Source organism: Armigeres subalbatus, chromosome 1 (assembly GCF_024139115.2).
Source record: "Armigeres subalbatus isolate Guangzhou_Male chromosome 1, GZ_Asu_2, whole genome shotgun sequence".
Taxonomy (NCBI): Eukaryota; Metazoa; Arthropoda; class Insecta; order Diptera; family Culicidae; genus Armigeres; species Armigeres subalbatus.
The window spans coordinates 244,937,641-244,964,131 of NC_085139.1; the positions used below are offsets into that span (position 1 = coordinate 244,937,641).

Here is a 26,491-nt window from a genome sequence, read left to right on the forward strand (position 1 = left end):
TAATTTTTTTTTCAGGATATTTTAAGACATTAACGGGAGAAAGTTTTTATTTCGCCGGAAAAATCTAATGAAGTGTACTAGGAGATTCTTCCAAGATTTTCGAATTTTCAACAGGAAATGCTCTAGTTTTCACCGGAATTTCTTTGACATTCTCACGGGAAATTGTTTAGAAGTTTGCCTATGCCACCGGGCATGCACGCTTCGATTTTTTTTCTCGTTGAGAATTTTCCGGAGTTTCCACTAAACAGAATTTCCTTGGGATTTGTTTTAAGTTTCACAAAAACTGTTTCCAACGGAATTTCAACTGGATTTTTTTCGGAAACTCTACGAGAAAATTTTCAACAGACGAAGGGTCGTTTGGTTGAAAATCATTCGGTGGAAAGTCATTTGACCGAATACCACTTGGCCGAATAATACGTTAAATACGGTTATTATGTGGAAAACGGTTTGACGGTACGACCAAATTAGTAATTTGGCTGAATAAGCCATATGCTCTAACAGGTCGTTTGGTCGAATAGTCGTCGAAAATTTCATTTGACCGAAACGGTAGTTTAGCAGAAAGGGCAATTTGGCCGAAAATGTTATTTGGATGATCGGATTATATGGCGAAACCCGTTCGGCCAAACGCCATTTTTGAACAAATGAGCTGTCGGAGTAAACGTCCTTTTCGGTCAAATTATCAGTTCGACCGAATAATCTTCACCCGTACGTCGCTTTCAGCCAAATGACATTTTTGGCCAAACCGTTTTCGACCTTATGTCACCTTGTCCGACCAAGCAGCATTTTCGGTCAAACGATTTTTTTCGGCAACTCGGGCAAACACTTTCGGCCATATGTTCATTTCGGCCAAATGGCCCTTTTATGCTAAACGACCATCTAGGCCTTTTTGGCTAAATGACCGATTCGATTAGTGACTTTTCAGCCAAATGACTGTTCGGCCGAACTACATTATCGGACATATTTCTATTTCGGCCAAATGCCAGTGGAGTTTCAGATTAATGACATATTCGGCCAAACAACAAACGGCCCTTCAAATCATTTGATTTTAACGTGAAATTCTATGGTTTTCAACAGGAAATCCTTGGAAATTTCCGCATTTAATTTGAAATTCCCAAAAGAAATTCTTTATAATTACGCCACAATGCACGGTTCGAGGCCGCATCTCTCCATCCTCGGATACGCCCCACGCTCGCCAAGTCGTTCTGCACCTGGTCTGCCCATCTCGCTCGCTGCGCTCCACGCCGTCTCGTACCTGCCGGATCGGAAGCGAACACCATCTTTGCAGGGTTGCTGTCCGGCATTCTTGCAACATGTCCTGCCCATCGTACCCTTCCGGCTTTAGCTACCTTCTGGATACTGGGTTCGCCGTAGAGTTGGGCGAGCTCATGGTTCATTCTTCGCCGCCACACACCGTCTTCTTGCACACCGCCAAAGATGGTCCTAAGCACCCGTCTCTCGAATACTCCGAGTGCTTGCAAGTCCTCCTCGAGCATTGTCCATGTTTCATGTCCGTAGAGGACTACCGGTCTTATTAACGTCTTGTACATGACACATTTGGTGCGGTGGCGAATCTTTTTCGACCGCAGTTTCTTCTGGAGCCCGTAGTAGGCCCGACTTCCACAGATGATGCGCCTTCGTATTTCACGACTAACGTTGTTGTCAGCCGTTAGCAAGGATCCGAGGTAGACGAATTCCTCGACCACCTCGAAGGTATCCCCGTCTATCGTAACACTGCTTCCCAGGCGGGCCCTGTCGCGCTCGGTTCCGCCCACAAGCATGTACTTTGACTTTGACGCATTCACCACCAGTCCAACTTTTGTTGCTTCACGTTTCAGGCGAGTTCTGCCACCTTTGCAAATGTTCGGCCGACAATGTCCATGTCACCCGCGAAGCAAATAAATTGACTGGATCTGTTGAAAATCGTACCCCGGCTGTTACACCCGGCTCTCCGCATGACACCTTCTAGCGCAATGTTGAACAACAGGCACGAAAGTCCATCACCTTGTCTTAGTCCCCGGCGCGATTCGAACGAACTGGAGTGTTCGCCCGAAATCTTCACACAGTTTTGTACACCATCCACCGTTGCTTTGATCAGTCTGGTAAGCTTCGCAGGGAAGCTGTTCTCGTCCATAATTTTCCATAGCTCTACGCGGTCTATACTGTCGTATGCCGCCTTGAAATCAACGAACAGATGGTGCGTTGGGACCTGGTATTCACGGCATTTTTGAAGGATTTGCCGTACAGTAAAGATCTGGTCCGTTGTCGAGCGGCCGTCAACGAAGCCGGCTTGATAACTTCCCACGAACTCGTTCACTAATGGTGACAGACGACGGAAGATGATCTGGGATATCACTTTGTAGGCGGCATTAAGGATGGTGATCGCTCGAAAGTTCTCACACTCCAGTTTGTCGCCTTTCTTGTAGATGGGGCATATAACCCTTCCTTCCACTCCTCCGGTAGCTGTTCGGTTTCCCAGATTCTGACTATCAGTTTGTGCAGGCAAGTGGCCAGCTTTTCCGGGCCCATCTTGATGAGCTCAGCTCCGATACCATCCTTACCAGCTGCTTTATTCGTCTTTAGTTGTTGAATGGCATCCTTAACTTCCCTCAAGGTGGGGGCTGGTTGGCTTCCATTGTCCGCTGAACTGACGTAGTCATCTCCTCCGCTGCCTTGACTTCCACTGCCTGTACTCTCAGCGCCATTCAGATGTTCCTCGTAGTGCTGCTTCCACCTTTCGATCACCACACGTTCGTCCGTCAAGATGCTCCCATCCTTATCCCGGCACATTTCGGCTCGCGGCACGAAGCCTTTGCGGGATGCGTTGAGCTTCTGATAGAACTTGCGTGTATCTTGAGAACGGCACAGCTGTTCCATCTCCTCGCACTCCGCTTCTTCCAGGCGGCGTTTCTTCTCCTGAAAAGGCGGGTCTGCTGTCTCCGCTTCCGTCTATAACGTTCCACGTTCTGCCGGGTACCTTGCTGCAGCGCGACCGCCCGCGCTGCGTCCTTCTCCTCCAGAATCTGTCTGCACTCTTCGTCGAACCAATCGTTCCGTCGACTTCGACCCATATACCCGACGTTGTTCTCCGCTGCGTCGTTAATGGCTGCTTTAACTGTACTCCAGCAGTCCTCAAGAGGGGCCCCATCGAGCTCACCCTCTTCCGGCAACGCTGCCTCGAGATGCTGCGCGTATGCAGTGGCGACATCAGGTTGCTTCAGTCGCTCTAGGTCGTACCGCGGCGGTCGTCGGTACCGAACATTGTTGATGACGGATAGTTTTGGGCGCAGTTTAACCATCACCAGATAGTGGTCCGAGTCGATGTTAGCGCCACGATATGTCCTGACGTCGATAATGTCGGAGAAGTGCCGTCCATCAATCAGCACGTGGTCGATTTGTGATTCTGTCTGCAGTGGTGATCTCCAGGTGTACCGATACGGGAGGCTGTGTTGGAAGTAGGTGCTACGAATGGCCATATTCTTGGAGGCGGCGAAATCAATTAGTCGTAGGCCGTTTTCGTTCGTCAGCCGGTGAGCGCTGAACTTTCCAATAGTCGGTCTAAACTCCTCCTCTTGGCCAACCTGAGCGTTCAAATCTCCTATGATGATTTTGACGTCGTGGCTTGGGCAGCTGTCGTACTCACGTTCCAGCTGCGCGTAGAATACGTCCTTATCATCATCAGTGCTTCCGGAGTGTGGGATGAACGTTGATTATGCTGGAGGCCTTTGATCCTCAACCTGCGTATTCTTTCATTGATCGGCCACCACCCGATCACGCGCCTTTGCTTATCGCCCATCACTATGAAAGCTGTTCCCAGCTCGTGTGTTGCCGTAGCTCTGGTAGATGGTATGATTACCTCTAAACGTTCGCACCATTGATCCCTTCCAACAAACCTCCTGCAGCGCTTCAATGCCGAATCCACGGTTCTTGAGTACATCGGCGAGTAAGCGTGTGCTCCCGATGAAGTTGAGAGATTTGCAGTTCCACGAACCGAGTTTCCAATCGCTAGTCCTTTTTCGTCGCAGTGGTCTTCGCCGATGGTTCCGGTCCGTACTCTCTTGTTGATTGTTCGTTGCTTATGATTTTTAAAGGCTGGCTTGCAGGGCCTGACACCAAACCCCTAAATTTCCGGAGGACCATTCCTCCTTATTTCCGGTGGACCATGGTGCACAGTTTCATTTAGAGTCCTCGCTGGCACTCGGACGATGATCAGCCGCCCCTAACATGGAGAACAGACGCTGTTGTGAGCCGATCCTGACATGGAGAACAGACGCTCAATAAGATTTGCACCTCCGAGAGGAGCAAACCCCCTTCCCTGTCAGCATACGACCATAGTTCCCACCGGGGTTGGTTACCCGATCTTCCCTAAGGTTGCTCGTATCCCGGCCAGCACCGCGGGGAGGTAGGGATAGGAGTTGCTGGGTAAGAGGCTAAGGACCGCGAGATGGGGTCTATTTTATTCCTTCAGGTACGCGAAGTACCAATGGTACGCTTTACCCAGCATTTGCCGTGCCGTGCCATCGTGATAAGGATACCACTTGGGATTCAAAGATAATTCCACCCGGGATTGAAAATATTCCCACCCGGAATCAAAAAAAATCTATCCGAGATTAGAATATCAAGCGGCATTCTGAGAAAATCCCTTTCGGCATTCGAAGAGGATCTCCGAGATTGAATGGTTTCCGAAGACAATTTCATCGAAAAAATCCCACCCCGGCAACGAAGAAAATCTCGCCAGGGTTAGAGGAGAACTGAAAAACATCGAATACTGGATGGAACTATTTTGAATCCTGATAGGTTGGAATTCGAAGGAATGCAATGAATCCTAATAGGGATTACAGCGAATCCAGCAAATCTCATGCACATTTAATCGAAATTCATCAATGGTAAATCAACCAGCAACTGTGCGCTGGAATGCTACAAAACATCTCGCATGGGACATCACAGTCCATAAGTCCAATTATTGTGTGACAATCTGTAAATCCAATCTAAACGATTCCACATCTCAGAGGTTAAGCCGTATCATCAGCATTGCCATTCATTCCGGTGCAAATCTCATCTGAAAGACGTAATAGTGGACAGTGGGGTTTTAAGTATTCATGTTTTTCAATTTTTGAATTGAATATATTCATGGAACTTTTACCCCTGCATCGCACGGCAATTTAGGTTGCACTCAACCGGCTGGATTGTGTTGTAGCTACATGTTTCTAGTACCAATAACAACAACTTGCCCTATCTTCTATCTTCGAGCAGCGGTCTCACCCATCGTCGTCGTTCTGTTTATAATGTTAATGACCATGCTTGATTGCAAATCTGATTAAACATCTGCCACTATATGACCCCATCGTCGTCGTCGTCGTCGTCATCGCCAGCGCCAGCGCCACCTTCCTTGCAGCCCAGCGTCAGAGCTGACTGCACTGACAAACTGAATGGTGGCGCTTCAGTACTCGAATGTGAGATGGGAACTGAATTGTGGCGTCCGTTATCGTTGTTGCCGCTGTCGAGATGGTTTGTTTGTTCGAATAATTCTATTTTTATTGCTGTTGTGTACACACACTCAGCCTGGTTTCGGATCGCCTCTCCTCTCGAATGTGACGCGTTGTATTTGGGAAAACAAGTGGTCAAAAGGTTGCACTTGTGGGATACGAAAGGTGTCAAAATTGCAAACGGAATATAAGATGCTCGAAAAAGATAGCATAATGTGTAATCTTTGGCTGCGTTTGATAGAATCAGAATGACATCAATGATTTTAAGGATTCAATAATGTTAACCAAGCTACAAGCTACATCTGAGAGATTTTTTTTTTTCCAATTCTTATTGATATTCCAAAAAAAAGGGTTTGGCGGTCATGGCTACCGCTTCTGCTTTATACGCAAGAGGTCGTGGATTCAATCCCAGGTCCGATCGATTTTCCTATTTTGTATCTTTCCCTATACTTCTTCTCATGTTCTAGCAATCACTGGAAATGGAGTCCATACCGTTTCCATCTTCTATTATATACCTTTAACACTAACTTTTCTAATAATCTGTTAGAATTGAAATTGAACGGAAACCTCGTTTCCTATAAATAATCATTTCATTCCTATTACATTGGCAACCCGTTAAACGAAACTCTGCCATAAAACCTACCCCCCAAATTCCAATAAAACTCCGCATGAACTCTTGGCAAAGGCAGAGGAATACTCGGTTTGCAGTAGCCGAGTGATTCCACAACAAATTCAGTATCATTGTGTTCTATTGAAAATGTGCCGGTCATTGTGTTACGGACTTGCAGTTATTTACGAAATATTTTTCATTTTCAATACCGTTATAGCCCAATTCAGAAAATGCTTCCTAATAATTTTCGGACTTCAGTCACAGCGTCGTACTGCAGCTGTCAGGTAGTTCGCAGGTTGGCCTCAATCAACAACGCTTCATCAACGTCGTCTTCATAATTCGAACTCCGTCGCTGTTATCATCGGATTAGGCATCAATCAATTGTCAAGCTGGACGTGTGCCCCCCGACTCCATAATCGATTTGCCGTCGCCCAGATAATATGCTTCAGCGCTGCTGTTGCTGCCGTATATTAAATTTCCAACCTTGTTTTCGCTGTCGAACGTGTGTGGGAAGAAACATGATCAGCCAACCAAGTGCAGGTCTTTGAGTCAGACAGAGTTGTGCTGCCAGTGATTCGTAAGGCGATTCGCACCGCCGCTCCTCACGCGAAAATCAATATCCAAGTTGATCTCAAGTGTAAGCGCTATAGAGCGGATAGAGATGCTATATGTTGGACTTGGTGTTTTGCAAAGGAGAAGGCACAAGATAGCGGGTAATGTCAATAATAGTAAATAACCTAATAGCGCGGAGGAGGCAATTTGTAGAGCGACGATAAGAGCCACCGACTTAGAAGAAGTGGGTTACACTAGCTTTTCTCAAGATGGATGAATATCATCATCACATCGCTGCTTCAGTCCGTTTTTTTTTCGTGAAAAATATTCACAGCCATCTAAAACATGGAGAGATGCTATTTTACGTTAAATAAATTTACTATCAATGTGCAAATTAACTGAGTTCACACAGAAAGAAGTAGTTTGAAATCTTGTTTAGCTTAATAAGGTTTGATTATGGCTATGGCTACACATTTAGTATGGTTGTATTATCAAATATCATATTGGATCGAATGTAAATATGCAAACAATATTTTAACGCTTGGTTTGGTATTAAATCAGATATTTAAGCATGAAGGAAGAGTGATTTGAACACTGCCCTGAACTTTTGAATTTCCACAAAGTTTTATTGAATTTTCACATTCCTACATTAATTTCCTTTTAATTTACGGAAATTTCTTAAGATTTCTTCAAATTTCCTCGAAAAAAATGTGTAAAATTTTAGCGGGATATTTTTTGATATGTTTTTAATTAATTCGGGATCTTTTTGAAATTCTTTGGAAAAATCCGAACAATTCTCCGTGAAATTTTTTTGAATTGATTTTTTTTTAATTTTTGGGGGATGTTCTTCTAAATTTTAATTCTTCCAACTTCCAGGATTGTTCCGAATTCCGGAAGGAATTGGCCCGAATTCCAAAAGGAATTGCTTCGAATTCCGCGAAGAATTCTTCCAAATTCCGAGAGGCATTATATCGAGGGAGAAAATGTTCCGAATTCCGGAAGAAATTGTTCAGAATTCTGGAATAATCTCTCTGAATTCCGAAAGGAATCCTTCCGAATTTTGAGAGAAACTGTTTCCAATTTCGGAAAGAATTGTTGCATTGTTGAGTTGTTCTGAAATCCAGGAAAAAATGTCCCGAATTCTGGGAGGAATTGTTACGAATTCCAGGAGGAATTGTTCCGCATTTCAAGGCGGGGAAGTGTTTCGAATTGCGGGACGAATTGTTCCGAATTCTGCAAGGAATTGTTCCGCATTTCAAAGGGGGAACTCTACCGACTTCCGGGAGGAATTGTTCCGAATTCCGAGAGCAATTCTTCTGATTTCCGGGAGAAATTCTTCTGATTTCCTGGAGAAATTATTCCGTACTTCGAAATGATGTCTTCTGTGTTCCGTAAAGAATTGTTTCGAATTCTGGGACGAATTGTTCCGGAAAGAGATTTCCAAGAGTAATTCTTCCGTATTTCGACAGGATTTTTTTTCGATTATTTTTTCGAATTTTATGAAGCGGGCTTGGTAGTCATATGGCTACTGCTTCTGCCTCAATCAATCCCAGGTCCGTTCCATTCTCCTACTTTGTATCTTTCTCTATATTTCTCATGTTCTAGCAATCGCTAGAACTGGAAATGGACTTCCATACCGTTTCCATTTCTATTCCTATACCTTCAACTTGAATATTCTAGCAGTAATCTGCTAGAATTGGAAATGAGCTATAAAGCTCGTTTCCTACATCCAATTAGAAATTCCATCAGTTGCTTTCTCCTATCTATCACATTGGCAGCTCGTTAACCAAGACGGACATCTGCCTCTCCAACCTAACCCAAAAATTCCAAACAAATTCCGCATGAACTCGTGGCAAGTGCAGAGGTATATTCGGCTTGCAGTGGGCGAGTGATTGCATCATTATTTCCTCCCCCTTCCCTACATTGACTTGCATTCTGACGTGGCAGGCGCCAGTATGACCTAGCAAATGAGATCACCAGTACTTGTACATTGAAGATGTGTGTTAGTCCCAAGCAAACATCTGTTGGTTCCCTGTGCAAGAACAGCTGATCTGGTCATAATGGAGTAGCAACTACGAGCAGTCAATCAAGCTCAAGGATTTTTTTTTCGAATTTTATGAAGAATTGTTCCGGATTCCAAGAGAAATTCTTCCGAGTTTTGGATGAAATTCCTCCGAATTCTTGAAGGAATTTTCCCGAATTCCATGAGGCATTACAACGAATTCCGGGGTAAGTTGTTCCGAATTCCGGAAGAAATTGTTTCGAATTCCAGATGGAATTATTCTGAATTCCGAAAGGATTTACTTCGAATTCCGGGAGGAGTTGTTCCAAATTCCGGGAGAAATTCTTCTGAATTCCAAAATCCAGGAAGAATTGTTCCGCGTTTCAGGAGGATCGAATTCCGGGAGAAATTTCTCCGAATTTCGGGAGAAATTGTTTTGAATTCTTTGAGGAATTATTCCGAATTCCGGAAGGAATTGTCGCGCATTTGAAGGGGGAACGGATTCGAATAACGGGACGAATTGTTCCGAATTCTCGGAGGGAAATTTTTCTGAGAATCTGGGTAATTCCGAATTCCGATAGCAATTCTTCTGATTTCCAGGAGATGTTCTTCCGGACTTCGGTAGATTTCTTCCGTATTTCGCAAAGAATTGTTTAGAATTCCGGGATGTCCAACTTCCAGGACCAATTCTGAAAATCTGATAATCTAGGTGAAATCTTCCCTCTCAGAATTCGGAACAATTCCTCCCGAAAGTCGAAAGAATTGGTCCCGGAAGTTGGAAAAACTCCTTCCGGAATTCGGATCAATTCTTCTGATTTCCGGGAGTATTTTCTCTGTATTTCGAAAGGATTTCTTCCGAATTCCGTGAAGAATTGTTCTTAATTTTGCGAGAAATTGTTACAAATTCCGGAAGGAATTGTTCCGGATTCCGAGAGAACTCTTCCGAGGTCCGGAAGATTTTTTCCGTAAAACAAATTCGAATTTCGGAGGGAATTACTTCGAATTCCGAAAAAATTTGCTTCAGATTCCGGGAGGAATTGTTTTGAATTCCGATAGAAATTCTTCGGAATTCCGAGAAGAATTGTTCCGAATTCCGAGAAGAATTGTTCCGAATTCCAGAAGAGAATTGTTCCAAAATCCGGGAAGAATTGTTCCGCATTTCAGGAGGATCGAAATTCCGGGAGGAATTGTTCCGCATTTCAAGAAGGGAACTGTTTCGAATTCCAGGAGGAATTGTACCGAATTCCGGGAGGGAAATCTAAGACTCTGAACGGAATTCTCCCGAAATCCGATAGAAATTTGTCTGATTTCCGGAAGTAAGTTCTTTTGTGTTTAGAGAAGATTTATTCCGAATTGCTAATTGAAGAATTGTTCCAAATTCCGGGATGAATTTGTTCCGGATTCCGAGAGAAATTCTTCAGAATTCTGGATTGAATTTTTTCGAGTTCCATAAAGCATTACAACGAAATCAGGGACAAGTTCTTCCGAATTCCGGAAGGATTTGCTTCGAATGCTGCGAGGAATTGTTCCAAATTCCAAGAGAAGTTTTTCCGAATTCCAGGGGGAATCGTTCCGAATTCTTGGTTTATTAAATTGGTCTAAATTGCGGATGGAATTGTTATGAAGTTCTGGAAGAATTGTTCCGCACTTCAGGGGGATAACTCGGAATTCCGGGAGAATTGTTCCGAATTCCGAAACGAGATGCTCCGAATTCTGGGAAAAATTATTCCGGGTTCTGTTAGGAATTCCGGGAGGAGTTGTTCCGAATTCTATAAGGAATTGTTCCAAAATCCAGAGGATATTATTCCGAATTCCGAAAGGATTTGCTTCGAATTTCTGGAGGAATCGTTCAGAATTCCGAAAGAAATGGGTGCAAATTCCTGGGGGCATTCCCATATAAGTGGGAGTAGTTGCTCCGAATTCCGGAATGAATTTTTCGAATTTTAAGAGGAATTGTTCCGAATTTCGGGAGATACTGTAACGAATTCCGGGAAAAATTATTTCGAATTCGGAGAGAAGTTGTTCCGTACTCCACGAAAACTGTAAGTATCCCATTTCAGGAGGAATTGTTCCGATATGTGGTAGGAATTGTTCCGAATTCCGGCGAAATTGTTCTGAATACCGAGAAGAATTGTTCAAAGTTCCGTGAATTATTGTTCTGAATTCCTGTAGGAATTGTTCTGAATTTCGGGAAAAATTATTACGAATTCCGGCAAGAATTATTCCGAATTCCGGGAGAAATTGTTCCGAATTTCGGGAGGAATTGTTACGAACTCTGTGAAGAATTATTCCGAATGCCGGGAGGAATCATTCCGTACATATTGTTTCCAAGGGGGAATTGTTTCCAACTTCGGGAGGAATTGTTCGTAATTCCGAGTGGATTTTTTCAGAAATTTGGCAGGAATTGTTGAGGCAACGTTTATTTGTTTGGTTGCTTCATATAGACGTAAACCCGTAAATGCTATACTATATTTCTATAATGAAGTTTGTTATAAACTTGGTGCAGAATGTTGTTAAAATAACTTAATATATATAAACAATAACACTACAGGCTGCAACTCGTCTATAAAAATAAAATTTTCTGAAAAACTTTTGGAATTTCCACGGAAATTAATCACAAAATTTCTGTAGAAATGCCAATTGCTTTACGAATTTCTTTAGAAATTCTTTTAGGGGCTCCTTCAAAAATTTCCTGAGAAAATTGCTAGGAAATAACCTCCGTAAAATGATTTTCTTTTGAATTGTAGAAATTTCTTCGGAAATTGATTTTAGAATTCTTTCGGAAGTTTCTTCAGGGATTCCTTTGAATTTTAATTCGGTTATTACTTTAGTGAAACTTAAAGGACCTCTTAACCTCTTAAGGAAATGTTTCGTAAATTTGTTTGGGATTTTTTTCGGGAATTCCTTTGTAAATTCCTTTACGAGTTGCTTTAGAAATCCCTTTAGCAGTTTTCTCGGAAAGCTGTTGAGGAATTCCTTTGGAAACTCTTTCAGAAATTCCTTTGAAAATTCCTTTAGAAATTCGTTTTGAATGCCCATAAAGTACCGGTACCGGTAGTGTCTAACCAATCTTGGTGATGGAACCTAAACGTGCACTACAACATGATGGACAATAAACGGCCTAAAAGCTAAGCTTTGAAAAGCAGTACTAGATGGATTGGATTTTTTATGGAACTCATACTGAAATTTTCTATAGATTCCTTAGAAAATTCGTTTACGAATTGCTTTGGACATTTTAATAAATTCCTTCAGGAATTTATTCGGAAATTATTTCTGGAATTCCCAAAGAAAATTGTTCCAGGTGTTTTTTTTTGGAAATTCCTCCAGTAACTTCTTCGGAAACTCCTTCAGACTTCCTAGACAATTTATTCTAGCATATGATCTAGAAATTCCTTTGGAATTTTTTTTAGAATCTTCTTAGAAGTCCATCTGAATTTTTTTGGAATTCCTCTGAGAAATTCTTTGAAAATTCTTTTAGGGTTTTTTTTCCGAGAATACCTTTGAGAATAACTTTGAAATTTCCATTAAGAATTCCTTTCAAAAGTCCATTCGGAATACCTTCAAAAACTCCTTTAGCCAAAATCCTTCATTAATTCCTTTAGATTATGTTTTGTAAGAGTTACACTTATGATGTTTTGATTACCGGGTATTGACATTTCCCTGATAATTCCAGGATTTTTCAAGGTGAGAAAAAAATCCCTAATAATTCCAGGTTTTCCAGGTACCAGACACCCTTTGATCAAAAAGCTTTCAAATTTTGTTATAATATTATCACAAAAATAACATATTTTGTTACATATTTTAGCTTAGCTTAGCTTATACTGTACATATCAATTGTTGCTACTCCGTGATGACATTTGCCAGAAAACCATTTGCCAGAATCAATTTGCCGGAATTATTTTTGTCAGAAAACCATTTGCCAGAATGGACCAAATGTCAGAAAGCTATTCACCAGAATAGACCATTTGCTAGAATGTACCATTCCCCAGAAAAAGTAAAACTGGACATTCCTATTATTATGGGTGGTTACAGAATAGTGAAAGAATTATATAAAAAATTTTTTATTTTATTACTTTATTATTGTGTTTTTTTACTTATAAGCTAAGTTCAACACAGAATTATATAAAGAAGGTAATTTTGCATAACCGGGATTTGTCATGATTTACTAATGAAGGGTATTTTTAATTTTCATAAAACATATTAGACAATTTTCAGAAATACGGATACTAGGGGTACTGTTCCGTTTTCCATCTCAATGAACATATATTCATCTCATCGCAGAACAAAGAAATACAGCACCAATCTCGTCGCTAACATGCGTGCTCATTGCTGAAAAAAAATCATAAAAATAAGAAACAAATCTAAATTTTTGATGGGATGAAAATGAGAGCTATGAGATGAAGTGCCGTACAGTTCCTCTATTTATCAAAAACTTACTTTCATATTTGGCTAATACCAAACAAACTGTTTACGAAAGGATGTCATATTTAAATTCCAAATTTTTAAAACGACTTATCTGCTTTTGTAAACATTCGAACATCGATTTGACGAATCTGAGAGCACATCCACGCAAATCAACACCATCAACAGGTAACAGAAGCCTACAGCTACGTATTGATGGTGTTGGTTTGCGTGGGCGTGCTCTCCGATTCGTCAAATCGATGTTTGAATCTTTGTTTACAAAAGCAAATAAGTCGTTTTGAAAATTTGGTTTTGATTTCTTTGCCTCATTCCAGATGCAGACTTCATTTCGATTGATTGAATCATATCTACCATTGCCTAGGGTCTCCAGTAGCATTGCGAGCTAAGGCGTAGGATTATCAATCCCGAGATGGCGACCCAATCAGGAGAGAATAACAAATTTATATCATATTGTGTTACTGAGTTCAACAGTTTTTCTAACATAGGCTGCTTTAAACTTGGTTCAGGATGTTGTTAAAATAACTAAATTTTCTAACAAAACAATGAAACATAACAGTTAACAGTTAACTAATTCTTTTATAATTTTGTTATGAAAAAATGTGATAATAATTGATCCTAACTTGATTATATCAACGGATGTTATAAATAACTGATGTTGTTACAATCATGTTATAATCTTGTTTTGCCTTCCTAGTCGGGGAGTTCGATTCTCGATCCGGTCTATGATATTTTCGGATGGGAAACATATTCGACTTTCAGGGCATAGTGTACCCATTGTGCTTACCAACACAAGATACATACTTATGCAATGGCGGGCATAGATAAGCTTTCAGCTTAATAACTGAGGAAATGCTAATCGAATATAAGGTTGTAAAACAGGCCAAATTCCAGTTGGAATGTAGAGCCATTGAAGAAGAAGAAGAAAATTGCCTTGGAAACTCATGCTCATAATGAAAGGATATCATTGTTTGCTTCCTGCGAAGGATAATATCAGTTAAAGTCATGCTAGACAGCTATTTGCTTTGATTGAAGAAATTATATCTAGGCAAATGCCTACTTCTAAAGAAGGAATCATATCCACCATTGCCTTAATCCGGGAATGTGCCTACTTTTGAACAAGGAATCATATCCCCCATTTCCTTAATCCGGGCAAACACCATTTTAAAAGAAGGCATCACATCCACTAATGCCTTAACCCGGGCAAGTGCCTACTTTTAGAGAAGAAATCACATCTTCCATTACGTTAGTCCGGGAAAGTGCCTACTTTTTCAGAACGGATCATATCCACTATTCCCTTAATCCGGACAAACGCCTGTTTTTAAAGAAGGGATCAATTCTATTATCGACCGGTGCTGTGTTATATTAAACACTCGGTTTTTTTAGCACCACTTCAGCACCAACATTATGAAAAATGTCCCTCCCCTTTTGACGCTGATCACAGTTAAACTTAATGTCCAATATTCCAAATGACCGTTATTCCAAATGGCGTTATGAATTATTGCGCATACTTTAAATTGCACTTCGATCCAAGTGAATAGTGGTTGGGATTTACCATCTATTCTCGAAGCGCAAGTTTCAGCAGCTCGCAAATGTTCAACAACGACGCCAGCCAAGTGCTTACAGTCAGTTTGGAAAGTGAAGGAATGTTATTGTGTGGTTATTGTTGTTACTGGAGACCAAGAACACCTCTGCATCTTCACAATTACCACGGCAAGGAAGTTGTGTTAGATCTGACGCGAACAAAACGAAGAACTTATTATTTCGATTATCGCGCGATCGTTCTGTGTGATAGAGGGAAGAGATCGGACGTGCACTCTGTAGTCGAGAATTCGTTTAATGGGAACTGCCTTGCAAAACTCCCATAAAAATTATCATCCATTTACTTGAGCTGCGATAAAATCTACAAGATGCGTGCTACGGATTTTTATGAGCCTCTCCGATCCGCTGAGCTCTCTTTTTTCCACAATTTGTACAGCACAGTGACACAGGCGTTTTTTCAAATTCAGCAATTTGACGGATCACACTCGGGATACGCTCCGTAGACTTTGATCCAGAAAAAAATTCGAATCTTCGTCTTCAAATATCCGCAGGAAGCCCATTTGAGATGGTTTGGGATTTTCTACGCATTCCCTCCTTTGTCACACACTATCGCTTCTCCATAACTATGTAAAAAAGACTATTACAAACTAAACTTGAAAACTTTAGTAAGAAAACCCAGAGATAAAAACTGACGAAAAATTATGGATCAAGAAAAAAACACGGCCGTCGCCGAACCATGGTTGACTTGATCCCATCCATATTTTGTTATATGTTTTAGAGCAAAAATAACTATTTTCTAACAGAATTAGATATGATGTTTATTGTGCAGTTATAAATTGTTACAGGTCTGAACAGGTCTCTAGATTGTGACAAACAATCATTGTTTTTTTTTCTGGGCGAGATTATTTTTCAAGAACATAAAACTAAGCTCATTACTAATTAAGCAACCTTTTTAAATTATATTAGCGTTGTGATATCTATGGGTGAGATACTTAGCTACACCCATTTTAATTGCCTACTTTTGGGATTAACACTGAATCATTTTTCAAATAATATTTTGATAAAATCTTGTTACAATATTTGAAAGATAATAGCGACTAAGGACAAAATTAACTATCAAAATAAGTTTTAAATATCACAATGTGTTAAAATTGTGTTCAGTTTTGTTATGCTCTTCTAGTCGGGAATTCATATTCAATTTAAAAAAAAAATCGGCGGATGGTAATTATATTAGTTTAATAGCATTTCTCTTTTTTTCTCATTTTTTTGCGTTTAACATTAGTGTTCATTTAAAGTCCTTAATAAAGGTTGTTCCAAAATTATTTTATTATAATTTAATTTTATTAATATGACCTTTAAAAAACGCTGGTGTATATGTCTATACTAATATCCAAGGGTCGCCTCCGCTAAGATGAAAAACCTAGTCAAAGCGTTTGGGTAATCACCGGTTAGGAGTTGAGCAAAGGTAATGAAATTGGTCCTAAATTGTTTAATCTTCTTGAAGCCTTACAAGCATGCTTAACATGACTATAATTTTAAGAGTTGTGATTCATCATGCGTATTTGCTATCTACTACTGAACAATTATTGATAATGAAGCCGCTCTGTAAGATTGTATGGCTTTGGGATAGTTCGTCAAATGACGTTCCGGCGAATGACATTTGGTCAAAGGGACATTCAGTCAAATGGAAGTTTAGAATGTTGAAAGTGAATTTCAGCGTAAAAGGTCGGTGATAGGTAATTTAGTGAAATACAGACAATGAATGTTTGATTAAGTTCGATTAAATCCACACGATACATGGATGAACTGATTGGAGGAATTCAGTGGACGTGAGGTAGTTCAATCAGCAGCGGAAGAAACTAATATGGAAGCTAGGAAGGAATTTGTGCCTGAACAAACGGAAACATTCAAAGACCCTGGTGGACTATGGAAACATTGAAAACCTACATAAATAGCAAAATATTAGGTACCGATGGGAAAATTCTATTTATTTTTGATACGAAACTCACAAACAAATTATATCAATGTTTTTTTGCCAATACTTCACCGTAGTCGGTTCTAGGACATTTCGTTGATTTACATTAATTCGAATGTCTTTTGGCCAAATGACATTTCGTCGAAAGAGCGTTGATTCGAAGGGACATTTGATCAAATGGATATTTAATCAAATGTAAAGTGCAGGCAGGTTTTCTTATTCTTTTCGTGAATCCTTTTTCTTTCATTTAATATTCAGTTCATTCAATAATTAATTCAGGTGTCGGGAATATTTCTGTTTTTCCATTATTTTTCTTTCTTTGGTCAATATGGGAGCAATAATTGTGTAATTTTTCGAAACACCGCAATAAATTAATTCGTTTTTAACTACATATTAATGATCAACATTTTTCTTTTCGACGAAATATACAATGATTATTCTGTCAAAAATCTGCTTCCGACTGAATTTCCGTTCGACTAAATGTCCATTCGACGAAATGTCCTTGCGAACAAACGTCCTAAGTCTCTAGTAGACTAAACATTCATTTTAAACCATTCGATCAAATTTTCATTCGACGTAATCTCTTTTCGACCAAATGTCATTCGACTAGATGAAATTGTATAGATTCTATTTGTACACCACATGTATAATTTCTGAATTTTTTATGACGGTTCTTCAAAGTGAGGCATTACAAAATAAAACAGGCAACATGTTACAAAACAAATGCGAATGATTTATTCTTCAAATCTGTCCAAAGCAGCTGTTCTAGGTTCTACATAGTGTTCTGTAGTTAAAATCAATTGTTTCAATCAATTTGGTAGAATCAACATACCGAAAGCAGTCCAACATGTCCAGACAAATCCTAAAAGCCCTTGCCCTAGTTCAATGCAGATGTTCTAGGTATCTATATTGTTCTGGAGTTGAGGTCATTTGGTCTACCAAGTCTTCTACGCCTGGTAACAAATCATAAGCAACTCAGTATGTTCATTTAAGTCCCTTGTTCATTCCAAAATGCATTACTTTTCAAATAAGTCCAAAAAAATGTTCAAGGTCCACATTGTCTTGGGGTTCAGATCAAATTGTCAACAAAGTCATCTACACCTGGTAAAAAAAACCAAAAGCAACCTGACATATCCAGGCATGTCCTCAAAGCCCATGTACATTCAAGTCACTTGAGCCTTTGTGGTTCCATCGAACCCCGGGCTGGAATCCATCGAATCCCGAGTGGGATTCCATCTATTCCCGGGTGGTATTCCATCGAACCTGAGTGAGATTCCAACACATTCCGGATGGAATTTCTGTGAATCCCGGGCGGGATTTAAACGAATCCCGAGAGAGATTTCTACGAATCCTGGGATTGTATGAGGAATCATTTTGTATTTCTGTGTCATTTGACATCGGATGCAATTTCGTGACTTTGCCAATTGGCTTCGCTGAATTGTATCAAATCCATCAGTCATGCTGCAAAATGTGTTCGCCCGCAAATGTGGAACGCCATATCTGTAAACTAAAGCACCTAGCTTCCACTTCAGTGCATGCAGTCGGTGTGGAAGCGACTATGCATCCTGCCCTCTCTATGAACTAGTGGAATTCTCCTTCCTTATCCGCAGTCCACCGTTGCGAACTTACCGTTTCAAAGTGGAACAAGTCCCGCATGTATGATTAAAAGTGGAATGTATTTAAAATTCATCCGAGATTACTTCCCCTCGGGCCGGCGGCAGCACAGAGGAGCACTTGATGCAATAATAATGCACTTGCGCTTGCGAGCAAGCGGGAAAAAGCGAAATGGTCTGCCAGCCTCATAAACAACGAGCATCTATCCTGTCTCGGAACAGATAGACGTGAAACTGGAAAACAAGTGTGCCCTTTTTCTCTAGCCAGGCCATGTGTGCATTTCGTTTCGTGTGTATACAACCCGGTGTTTACTAGGCAAATTATAAACGAAAACAATGCTCCCTCTGTGTCCAGAATGTGTAACGTCAGGGTTGCAGAGTAATAATGTATGGGAACCAGGCAGAAGGAAATCAGCGATCGGATACTGACTGGGCGGTATAGCACCGAGTGGAACAATGTAGTGAATTATATTGAAAGAGCAATCAAATCAAACATTGAGTTACACGCAACAAAATATGGCTTTGTTATGGGACATTTAATTCACATCAAACATCACTCAAAATATTTATGACAACATGACAAATAGTTTGAAGAACCTATTTGTGCAGATGTGTAATCCATTTTTTTATGATCTTTATTTTTTCCCCGAATGTACCCAAAGTTTGGCTATTTTGATTCTTACTAGCGAAGCCGAAAGACGGTACACCACACTCTCTTATATATGAGTTTGTGTAAAAACAACAAAAGTTGACTTTCTAAAACCAGACTTCCAGCTCTAGCGTATTTACGATAATAAAATCTGCGCAATACTTCATTCTCAAAGCAAAATTTTACGACCTTTTCAAAACCAAACATCATAAAAATACCTGCATATTATTGGCATTGATGTATGGCTGGCAGCAGATGATGCTCGCCAAACGATTTACATTTTGAAGAGCGTTGATATCGCTTCAAAACAAATCGGCAGAATTATATTCAGACCACGAAACATCCCTCAGCGCATTCGCTTTCTCGCATAATGTTCCGCTAGACATTGAACGTGAATTCCAACGAGCACGGGATGGGATGGAATGGCAGACGTTGACGCCAGTCAGCCAGCGATGAATGACGACAATGGTGATGTGCCTGCCCGCCACTCGGTGGTGGTGTGACCGGGCAATCTGATCTACAGTGAGTAGCATATTAAACGGCACATGATTTAAAAAAAGAGAAAATTTTGGACTTTGTATTATTTTTTTATTCGATTTGAAAACCAAGGCTCAGGGATGGAATCAAGAGAGAATGGGAAAATATGTCATATTTCATCTTTGTATACACTCACGATGTATATCATATCGTGAGAAACGTTTTTCGCAAGCTGTAACAATAATGAACTAGCAGCAGGGACTATGCCCCAAGGGCTTGACTATCCCCATGCCAGGAAAGTCGAGAAAATTTCCAATTGGAAAATTTCCTAGACTGGACCGAGAATCGAACCCAGCCATTTTCTGCATGGTCTTGATTTGTATCCGCGCATCTTGCCCTACGACTAAGGAAGGTCCTTCCATATGTCTCCCATATGGAAGGACTTCCATATGTCCATTAGCTTTTTGCCTTTCTCGTACAACTAAGTTGTACCGAAAGGCTATCATTTCACTCCAAATTCGAACTTTTGATAGAAGTCCCGGAGACCCATAGTGTTATATACCATTCGACTCAGCTCGATGAGCTGAACAAATGTCTGTCTGTCCGTGTGTGCGTGTGTGTGTATGTGTGTGCGTGTGTGTGCACAAAATGCCATAAAAACATTAGCCAAATTTTCACGTAGAAACTCTTAACCGATTTTCTTGCAACAAGTTGCATCCGACAGAGACAGAAACGCTGTTGATCACTATTGAATTTCATAATAATTGCGAATTGCAAAAAATAGATAATATTAAAATAGTGATGAGACATAGTCACATAGAACAATAATGTGTTATGAAAAATGCCTTGCATCTATGAATATTTTATCCGTGGCTTCCCATTAAGAGTTTCATCGCACTATAAAGATGCTCGTGTTGCACGCATTTAGGCGTAAGTATGCTCTTCGTTCAGTTTCATAGTACTATCAGGGTGTGTACTACCTGGAAAAACCTGGAAAACCTGGAATTATCAGGGAATTTCTCCCCACCTGGAAAAAACCTGGAATTATCAGGGAATTCCTGACATAATCAGAAAAAGGAAATTTCAATACCCGGTATTCATGAGTGAAATTCTCCCAAAAGATGAAAAAAATCATTACAAATACTTTAATTCATATAGAGGAAAAGGCGGCTTTGGCCGGTTTTGTTCTATTATTGTCAGGGGGGTTTTTGTCGACCAAGTTTTATGAAATTTGGCCACAATATTCTTTGATAAGCAAAGAATGTTTAGGCCAAATTTGAGCATAATCAGTCATAAAAAAACCCCATGACAATAATAAAACAAAACCTACCAAAGCCGTCATTCCCCCTACCAATCAAATCTATTAAAAATGTAGTGAACATTAATGGATCGTTGTTCCGCAAAAAACGTTTTGCCATCTTCAAAAGAATTACTTGAGAATTTCCGAAGCTATTCTTGGTGAAATCTAGGAATTTATTCGGGAAATCAATTAGGGATTGCTTTGTAAATTCTTTTGAGTATTCCCACGGAATTTTTTTAGGAATATATTACAAAATACTAAATTAGTTAGGATTTTTCAAAGCAATTCCTGGAGGAACTTCCGAAGGAATTTCGGGATCAGTTTTCCAATGAATTATTTAAAGAAATCACTAAAAGAGTGTCCATAAGAATTATTAGCGCAATTTTCAAAATTATTTCTGGAAGAATTTCCAAGATAAAAATCGAAATAAATTCCTTTAAGAGATTCCCAAAGGGAACCCGAAGGGATTTTCGAAAAAAGGTGTAAGGGATTTGTGAAGGATTTTGCTATAGGAATTCTAGAAAGAATAGCCGAAGGATTCCCGAATGGATTTTTCAAAGGAGTTTCTAAAGGTATTCTCGAAGTATTTCCAAAGAATTCTTAGAAGCAAAATATCCGAAAAACTCCTCTAGGTGTTTTCTAAAGTTTTTCTTAAGATACTTCTGAATGAGTTCCTAAAAAATTTCGAAAAAATATCCGAAGCATTTTCCGAAGGTTCTGCCAAAATATGCTTCAATAAGCTTAATAGCCTATTCAGATTGGGATTAGATTATTAATCGTAATAAATATCGTGTTAAAGTGGAGAAAGAAAATTGAATGTATGGAATAATCTGAATAGGCTATAACATGGCCGTTTGACACTTATACCTTGACCGCTAGGTCCAAGCAAACTAGATGTTGGTCACAAACTAGATGTTGATCACGCGAACAGGTATAAGGACGTTAAACATAAAGGATGTTAAGTATAAAATGCCCCCAAAACAACCCACGTCATACCTAAAGAAGGTATTATGCCTAACGTCATGGACCCAGCAATCTCATATTTTTGCATCAACACATTTCCTGAAGGAGTTATCGTAAGAAGTTCTGAAGGATTTCCTGAAAAAATTCTCAAACATATTTCCTTAAAAAACAGCTGAAATAAAATTCAAAGAAATTTTCGATAGAATTCTTAACCAAGTTTCCAAAGAAATTCCTAAAAATAAATCAGAAGAATTTCTGGAGAAATCTGCAAAGTATTTTATAAAGGTATTTCCGAGGAATTTTCACAAGACATTTTTGAACAAACACCTAAAGGAATCTAAAAAAATCGTAAAGGAATCGACAAATGCATCTCTAAAGGAATTTCCGAAACAATTCATTGAGATGTTTTCTATAGTTTTAGCAAAGAAATTTTCAAATTAAATCCTGGAAGAAGTTCTGAAGCAATTCTTAAAATCCGGAGGATTTTCCGATGGAATTTATGGAGAAATTTTCAAAGGAATTCCTGGAGGAATTTCCTATGTGATACCTGAAGGAATTTGAATTGGATGGCTGAAGCAATTTCTGGGTGAACTTGCGAAGGAATTCCTGGAGGAATTTCTTAAGTAATTTACAACATTGTTTTGTGAAGCCATATATGGCGCGTTTGTTTTTACCTGGAAATTAATGTAAAACACCTGGAAAAAACCTGGAAAAATCAGGGAATTTTGTTTTCACAGATGAGTATACACCCTGACTATGAAATTGTCCGAAAGTGAAAATTCGAACATAGGAAATTCGAGAAACTTTTGGCAGCGCCATCTGTCGTCTAGTAGTGTAAATTTTCTATCATAACATTAGACGGTGTAACTGTTTTGCCTTTCTTGTACATCATCGAGGTGTAAGCGTAAAGGCTACATTTATTACCTTTTTGCGCGAGAAAGGCGCCATCACCGTTAGGTGGATTAATCTGGGTTTTTTTTATGATTTAGGAGTCCTGGCAAAATTTCAGATATATTTGAGGAGGTTTAGGGGCGGCGCAAAGGCTATTTATGTTTATATTGAATATATTTATATCATACTAGTTGACCCGGCAGACGTTGTCCTGCATAGTAGGCGAGAATGTGCGTTCCGAACTGCCCAAAGTTCGCATAGGAATCACAATTTTAGTTTTTAACGATTTGCTCAACTTTACTCGTAATTTTCGCATTAGGAAATATCATATAAACCCGTCGTTCAACCGCAACCTTCGTTTTTGGAATTTATATAAACGAAACCTGCAAAAACTCATTTTTTTAGTTAATTTGCAATTGCTAAGTTGAGTCCAATTTCACCATTTTAGCCATTTATCTTCTTCTTCGTTGGCATTACATCCCCCACTGGGACATTGCCGCCCCGCAGCTTAGTGTTCATTAAGCACTTCCACAGTTATTAACTGCGAGGTTTCTAAGCCAAGTTACCATTTCTGCATTCGTATATCATGAGGCTAACACGATGATACTTTTATGCCTAGGGAAGTCGAGACAATTTCCAATTCGAAAATTGCCTAGACCGGCACCGGGAATCGAACCCAGCCACCCTCAGCATGGTCTTGCTTTGTAGCCGCGCGTCTTGCCGCACGGCTAAGGAGGGCCCCTTTAGCCATTTATATCTCTCAATAAAATTGTTGATCCTCTACAACCCAATTTTTTGTTTTTGCTCAAAATCACTATTTTGCTTTCTAATATCGATCTTAACACGTTTTGGGCAATTGAAGTTTTAAATTTGTAATTTCATATGATTAACATTTTCATTGTTCTGAATTTAGTTTTTCACATTTTTCATCCAGTAAAATAATTTCTTGAATCTATTCATCTTTGTTGGAATTCGTTCCAACTGGAAAATAACCGGGTTTTTAGAATTTGTTTATAAATTTCCAATTCTTAGAATGGTAGAAATATATATAAAGTGTACAATTAGTTCACAGGTTTCAAAAATTGTGAAGAATACGAAGTTAACCTTTGTAAAACGGTGTTTGGAACTAATTTCGAAACCAACAAATAACTTATCTCTCAAGTTTACAGTCTTGAACCAAGGATGTTAACGATCATTCAATAATTTGCGTTCGATCATTTAGTAGTTTGTCAATAACACACTTCAGAGACTGAATTTCAAAATAGGTTGTATGGTGGACTTCTAGTGCGAAGGTTTTTCTACAACTTTTTCTAATGGTTCGTTATTAGAATTCAACTATTAACGTAGTTAGAGCGCTAGTTGCAGTAACTCAAACTAAATGATTGTAATTTTGTTATCATTTAGTCTAAGTTACTGAAACTATAGCTATAACTCCGTTACTAGTGGAATTCAAACAACGAACCATTAGGCAGAGTTGTAGAAAAACCTTCGCACTAGAAGACCACCATACAACATATTTTGAAATTCAGCTTCTGGAATGTGTTATTGACAAACTACTAAATGATCGAACGCAAATTACTGAATGATCGTTAACATCCTTGTCTTGAACTACTTGCGTTTAGTTCCTTATGTTTGGCCTTCATGGGAAGTAAGAGTCGTAAGGTGTTGAAATCGTATGCTGTAATGACAATTGTTGCATGGATACTTAGAGTTCAATAATTATTGATTTACTCTCAACTCACCGATTACCGTTTACGTTTACTATAAGGATTGCCTATCTACCGTGCTGGTACCATATTCTGCGCATTTAAGAGATTTCCAATACATAAATATTTGTTATTTAAATTTTATAATGATTTGCAATACCTTTATGTGGCAAAGGTGAAGGTATAGTATGCGGTAATATAAGTTATAAGAATAATGTGAATTTGGAGTGAATAGACAAAGAACATAAGTTATTGATCGTTTTGGAAAATGTGATATTGTTCCTAATTCTGCGCACTGATTATGAAATGTTCCATATTCTGCGCACAATGTTCCTAATTCTGCGCATATGAATAAAAATACACCTTTTAGTTTTATTTTATTTTTCATTAAATGATGTGCGTTTGAAGCCAGTTCATCAGTTTTTGTACCTTTTGCCTTTCTCGTACAACAAAGTTGTACCGAAAGGCTATCATTTCACTTCAAAATCGAACTTTTTATAGAAGTCTCGGAGACCCAAGATGGTATATACCAATCGACTCAGCTCGTCGAGCTGAACAAATGTCTGTCTGTCCGTGTGTATGTGTGTGTGTGTGCACACGAAAATCGAAAAACATTAGCCACTTTTTCATATAGTAATTCTTAATCGATTTTATCGCAACAAGTTGCATTCGACGGGAGAGAAACCTTTGTTGATCACTATTGAATTTGATAACGATCGACCATTGCGTTTGAAAGTTATTAAGAAAATAGTATCGAACTATAAAGCGCCATATAAGGTTGGTGTCTTGGCTAAATGCGAGAAAGGCAGTATCACCACTTGGTGAATTAAGTTGGTTTTTGTACTTATTACAGATACTTTTCTTACTTAATTTGTCCCGTTTTGTAAAGTTTTGCGTTTTTTGCGTTTTACAGATTTTTCCTCCAGCTTTCGTTTTTTCACTAGTCGCAACAGCAGGTGGCCGTTGTCGATTTTGCTTGGGTTTAAGAATATTTTTTACAGTACCGGGAATACGGAAGGCTTTATCAAAAAAATCATCCTCGATGCCGTACTCTGGTTCTTCATAGGACAAATGCATGTTCTCCTTCGTCACAGTCGGAGACTCATCAAGAGCGATGTTGGAAATTGTTGCATGTATGGAACGTTGGTTATCTAAAAATATATATTTAATTTTTTTTATGTATCAACTTTTTAACGAAATATTACCGTTCAACACATCGGTACCAACAGTATCATCTATTGTCTTTTCGGTCATCAAGTTATTCTCGATGTCATCAATCAAATGCTCTGGATTGCTTGTTAGTTGGTACATGTCATGAATTTTACGTCGTTCAGCTACAAATATTAGGTATCATATAGCTGTATAGATAATTCTTATTATGTTATATGTATGCATTAATCACTATACCTTCGAGATCAGAATCCTCAAATCCTCGGAAACAATCGTATTCTGTGTTTGCCGAAATGTTGACTTTTGAATACATTTCCTCCACTACATCTTGTTTAACTCGTTGCCACAGGTAAAATAAATTAGTGTCCTCGATCTTTCCTGGCCATTTTGACTTTTTTTTTATGTTGCTCGAAACTGCTTATTTGTCGCAATGTAAGATGCGATTCCAATCCGTTTAAAATAGAAGTAGCATTAGCAATAAAAGAACTCTCATTCAAAGCGGAAGAGTGTGTACTGTTTTTGATACTTATATTGTGATGCAACTCTGTGTTTAAAAGCATCTCATAGTTGACAGCGTCTGGGTTCCATGGCGATATTCCACATTTACGAAATCCATTTACAAGAGTATTCGTGATATTTGGAATATTGTCTACCGCCTGTTTTAACAACGGTGTAAATTCGTGCATCTTGATGGGTTCACCAGCATAAAAGATGCGCCACTCTATGAGATGGTTGTTCCACTGCACTTTCAAACCCCTAAAGAACGATACGTCCAATGGCTACAGTACATGTGTAGCATTTGGGATGAGACCAACTAGTTCAATCTTTTTATCACGACACAACTCTGTGGCTTGATAAGACAGGTGTGATTTATGTACATCGACGAAAACCACAACCAGTAGAGGAATGTTCTTTTCGATAATCCACGGATAAAATACATTCTTTAGATAATAGTAGAAAGTTTCCTGGTTCATCCATCCTGACGGATTTTTACCGATAGACCAACCAGCCGGTGCGCTGTTCGCAATTTCACCAGGTAGCCGTTGCTTATACGGGAACAACACTAATGGTGGCGCCAACATTCCGGCTGCGTTTGCTGAAAACAGTACAGTGTTACACTCTTTTTCGGAATTAGCGTT

The 26,491-nt window shown here is 39.4% G+C and overlaps 2 protein-coding genes across 6 annotated transcripts in view; one reads left to right on the forward strand and one right to left on the reverse strand.

The window, feature by feature from the left end:
• LOC134206283 (inositol polyphosphate-5-phosphatase A-like) overlaps nt 1–26,491 on the forward strand; it is a 134,304-nt gene that overhangs the window by 57,079 nt on the left and 50,734 nt on the right. The gene's annotated exons all lie outside the window — the stretch shown is intronic.
• Nucleotides 24,922–25,714, reverse strand: LOC134218777 (uncharacterized). The gene is made up of 4 exons (XM_062697731.1): nt 25,590–25,714; nt 25,388–25,516; nt 25,027–25,333; nt 24,922–24,940 (listed from the first exon to the last, which is right to left on the reverse strand). Exons 1-4 carry the CDS (start codon nt 25,663–25,665, stop codon nt 24,922–24,924), a joined length of 531 nt encoding a protein of 176 aa, XP_062553715.1. The 5' UTR covers nt 25,666–25,714.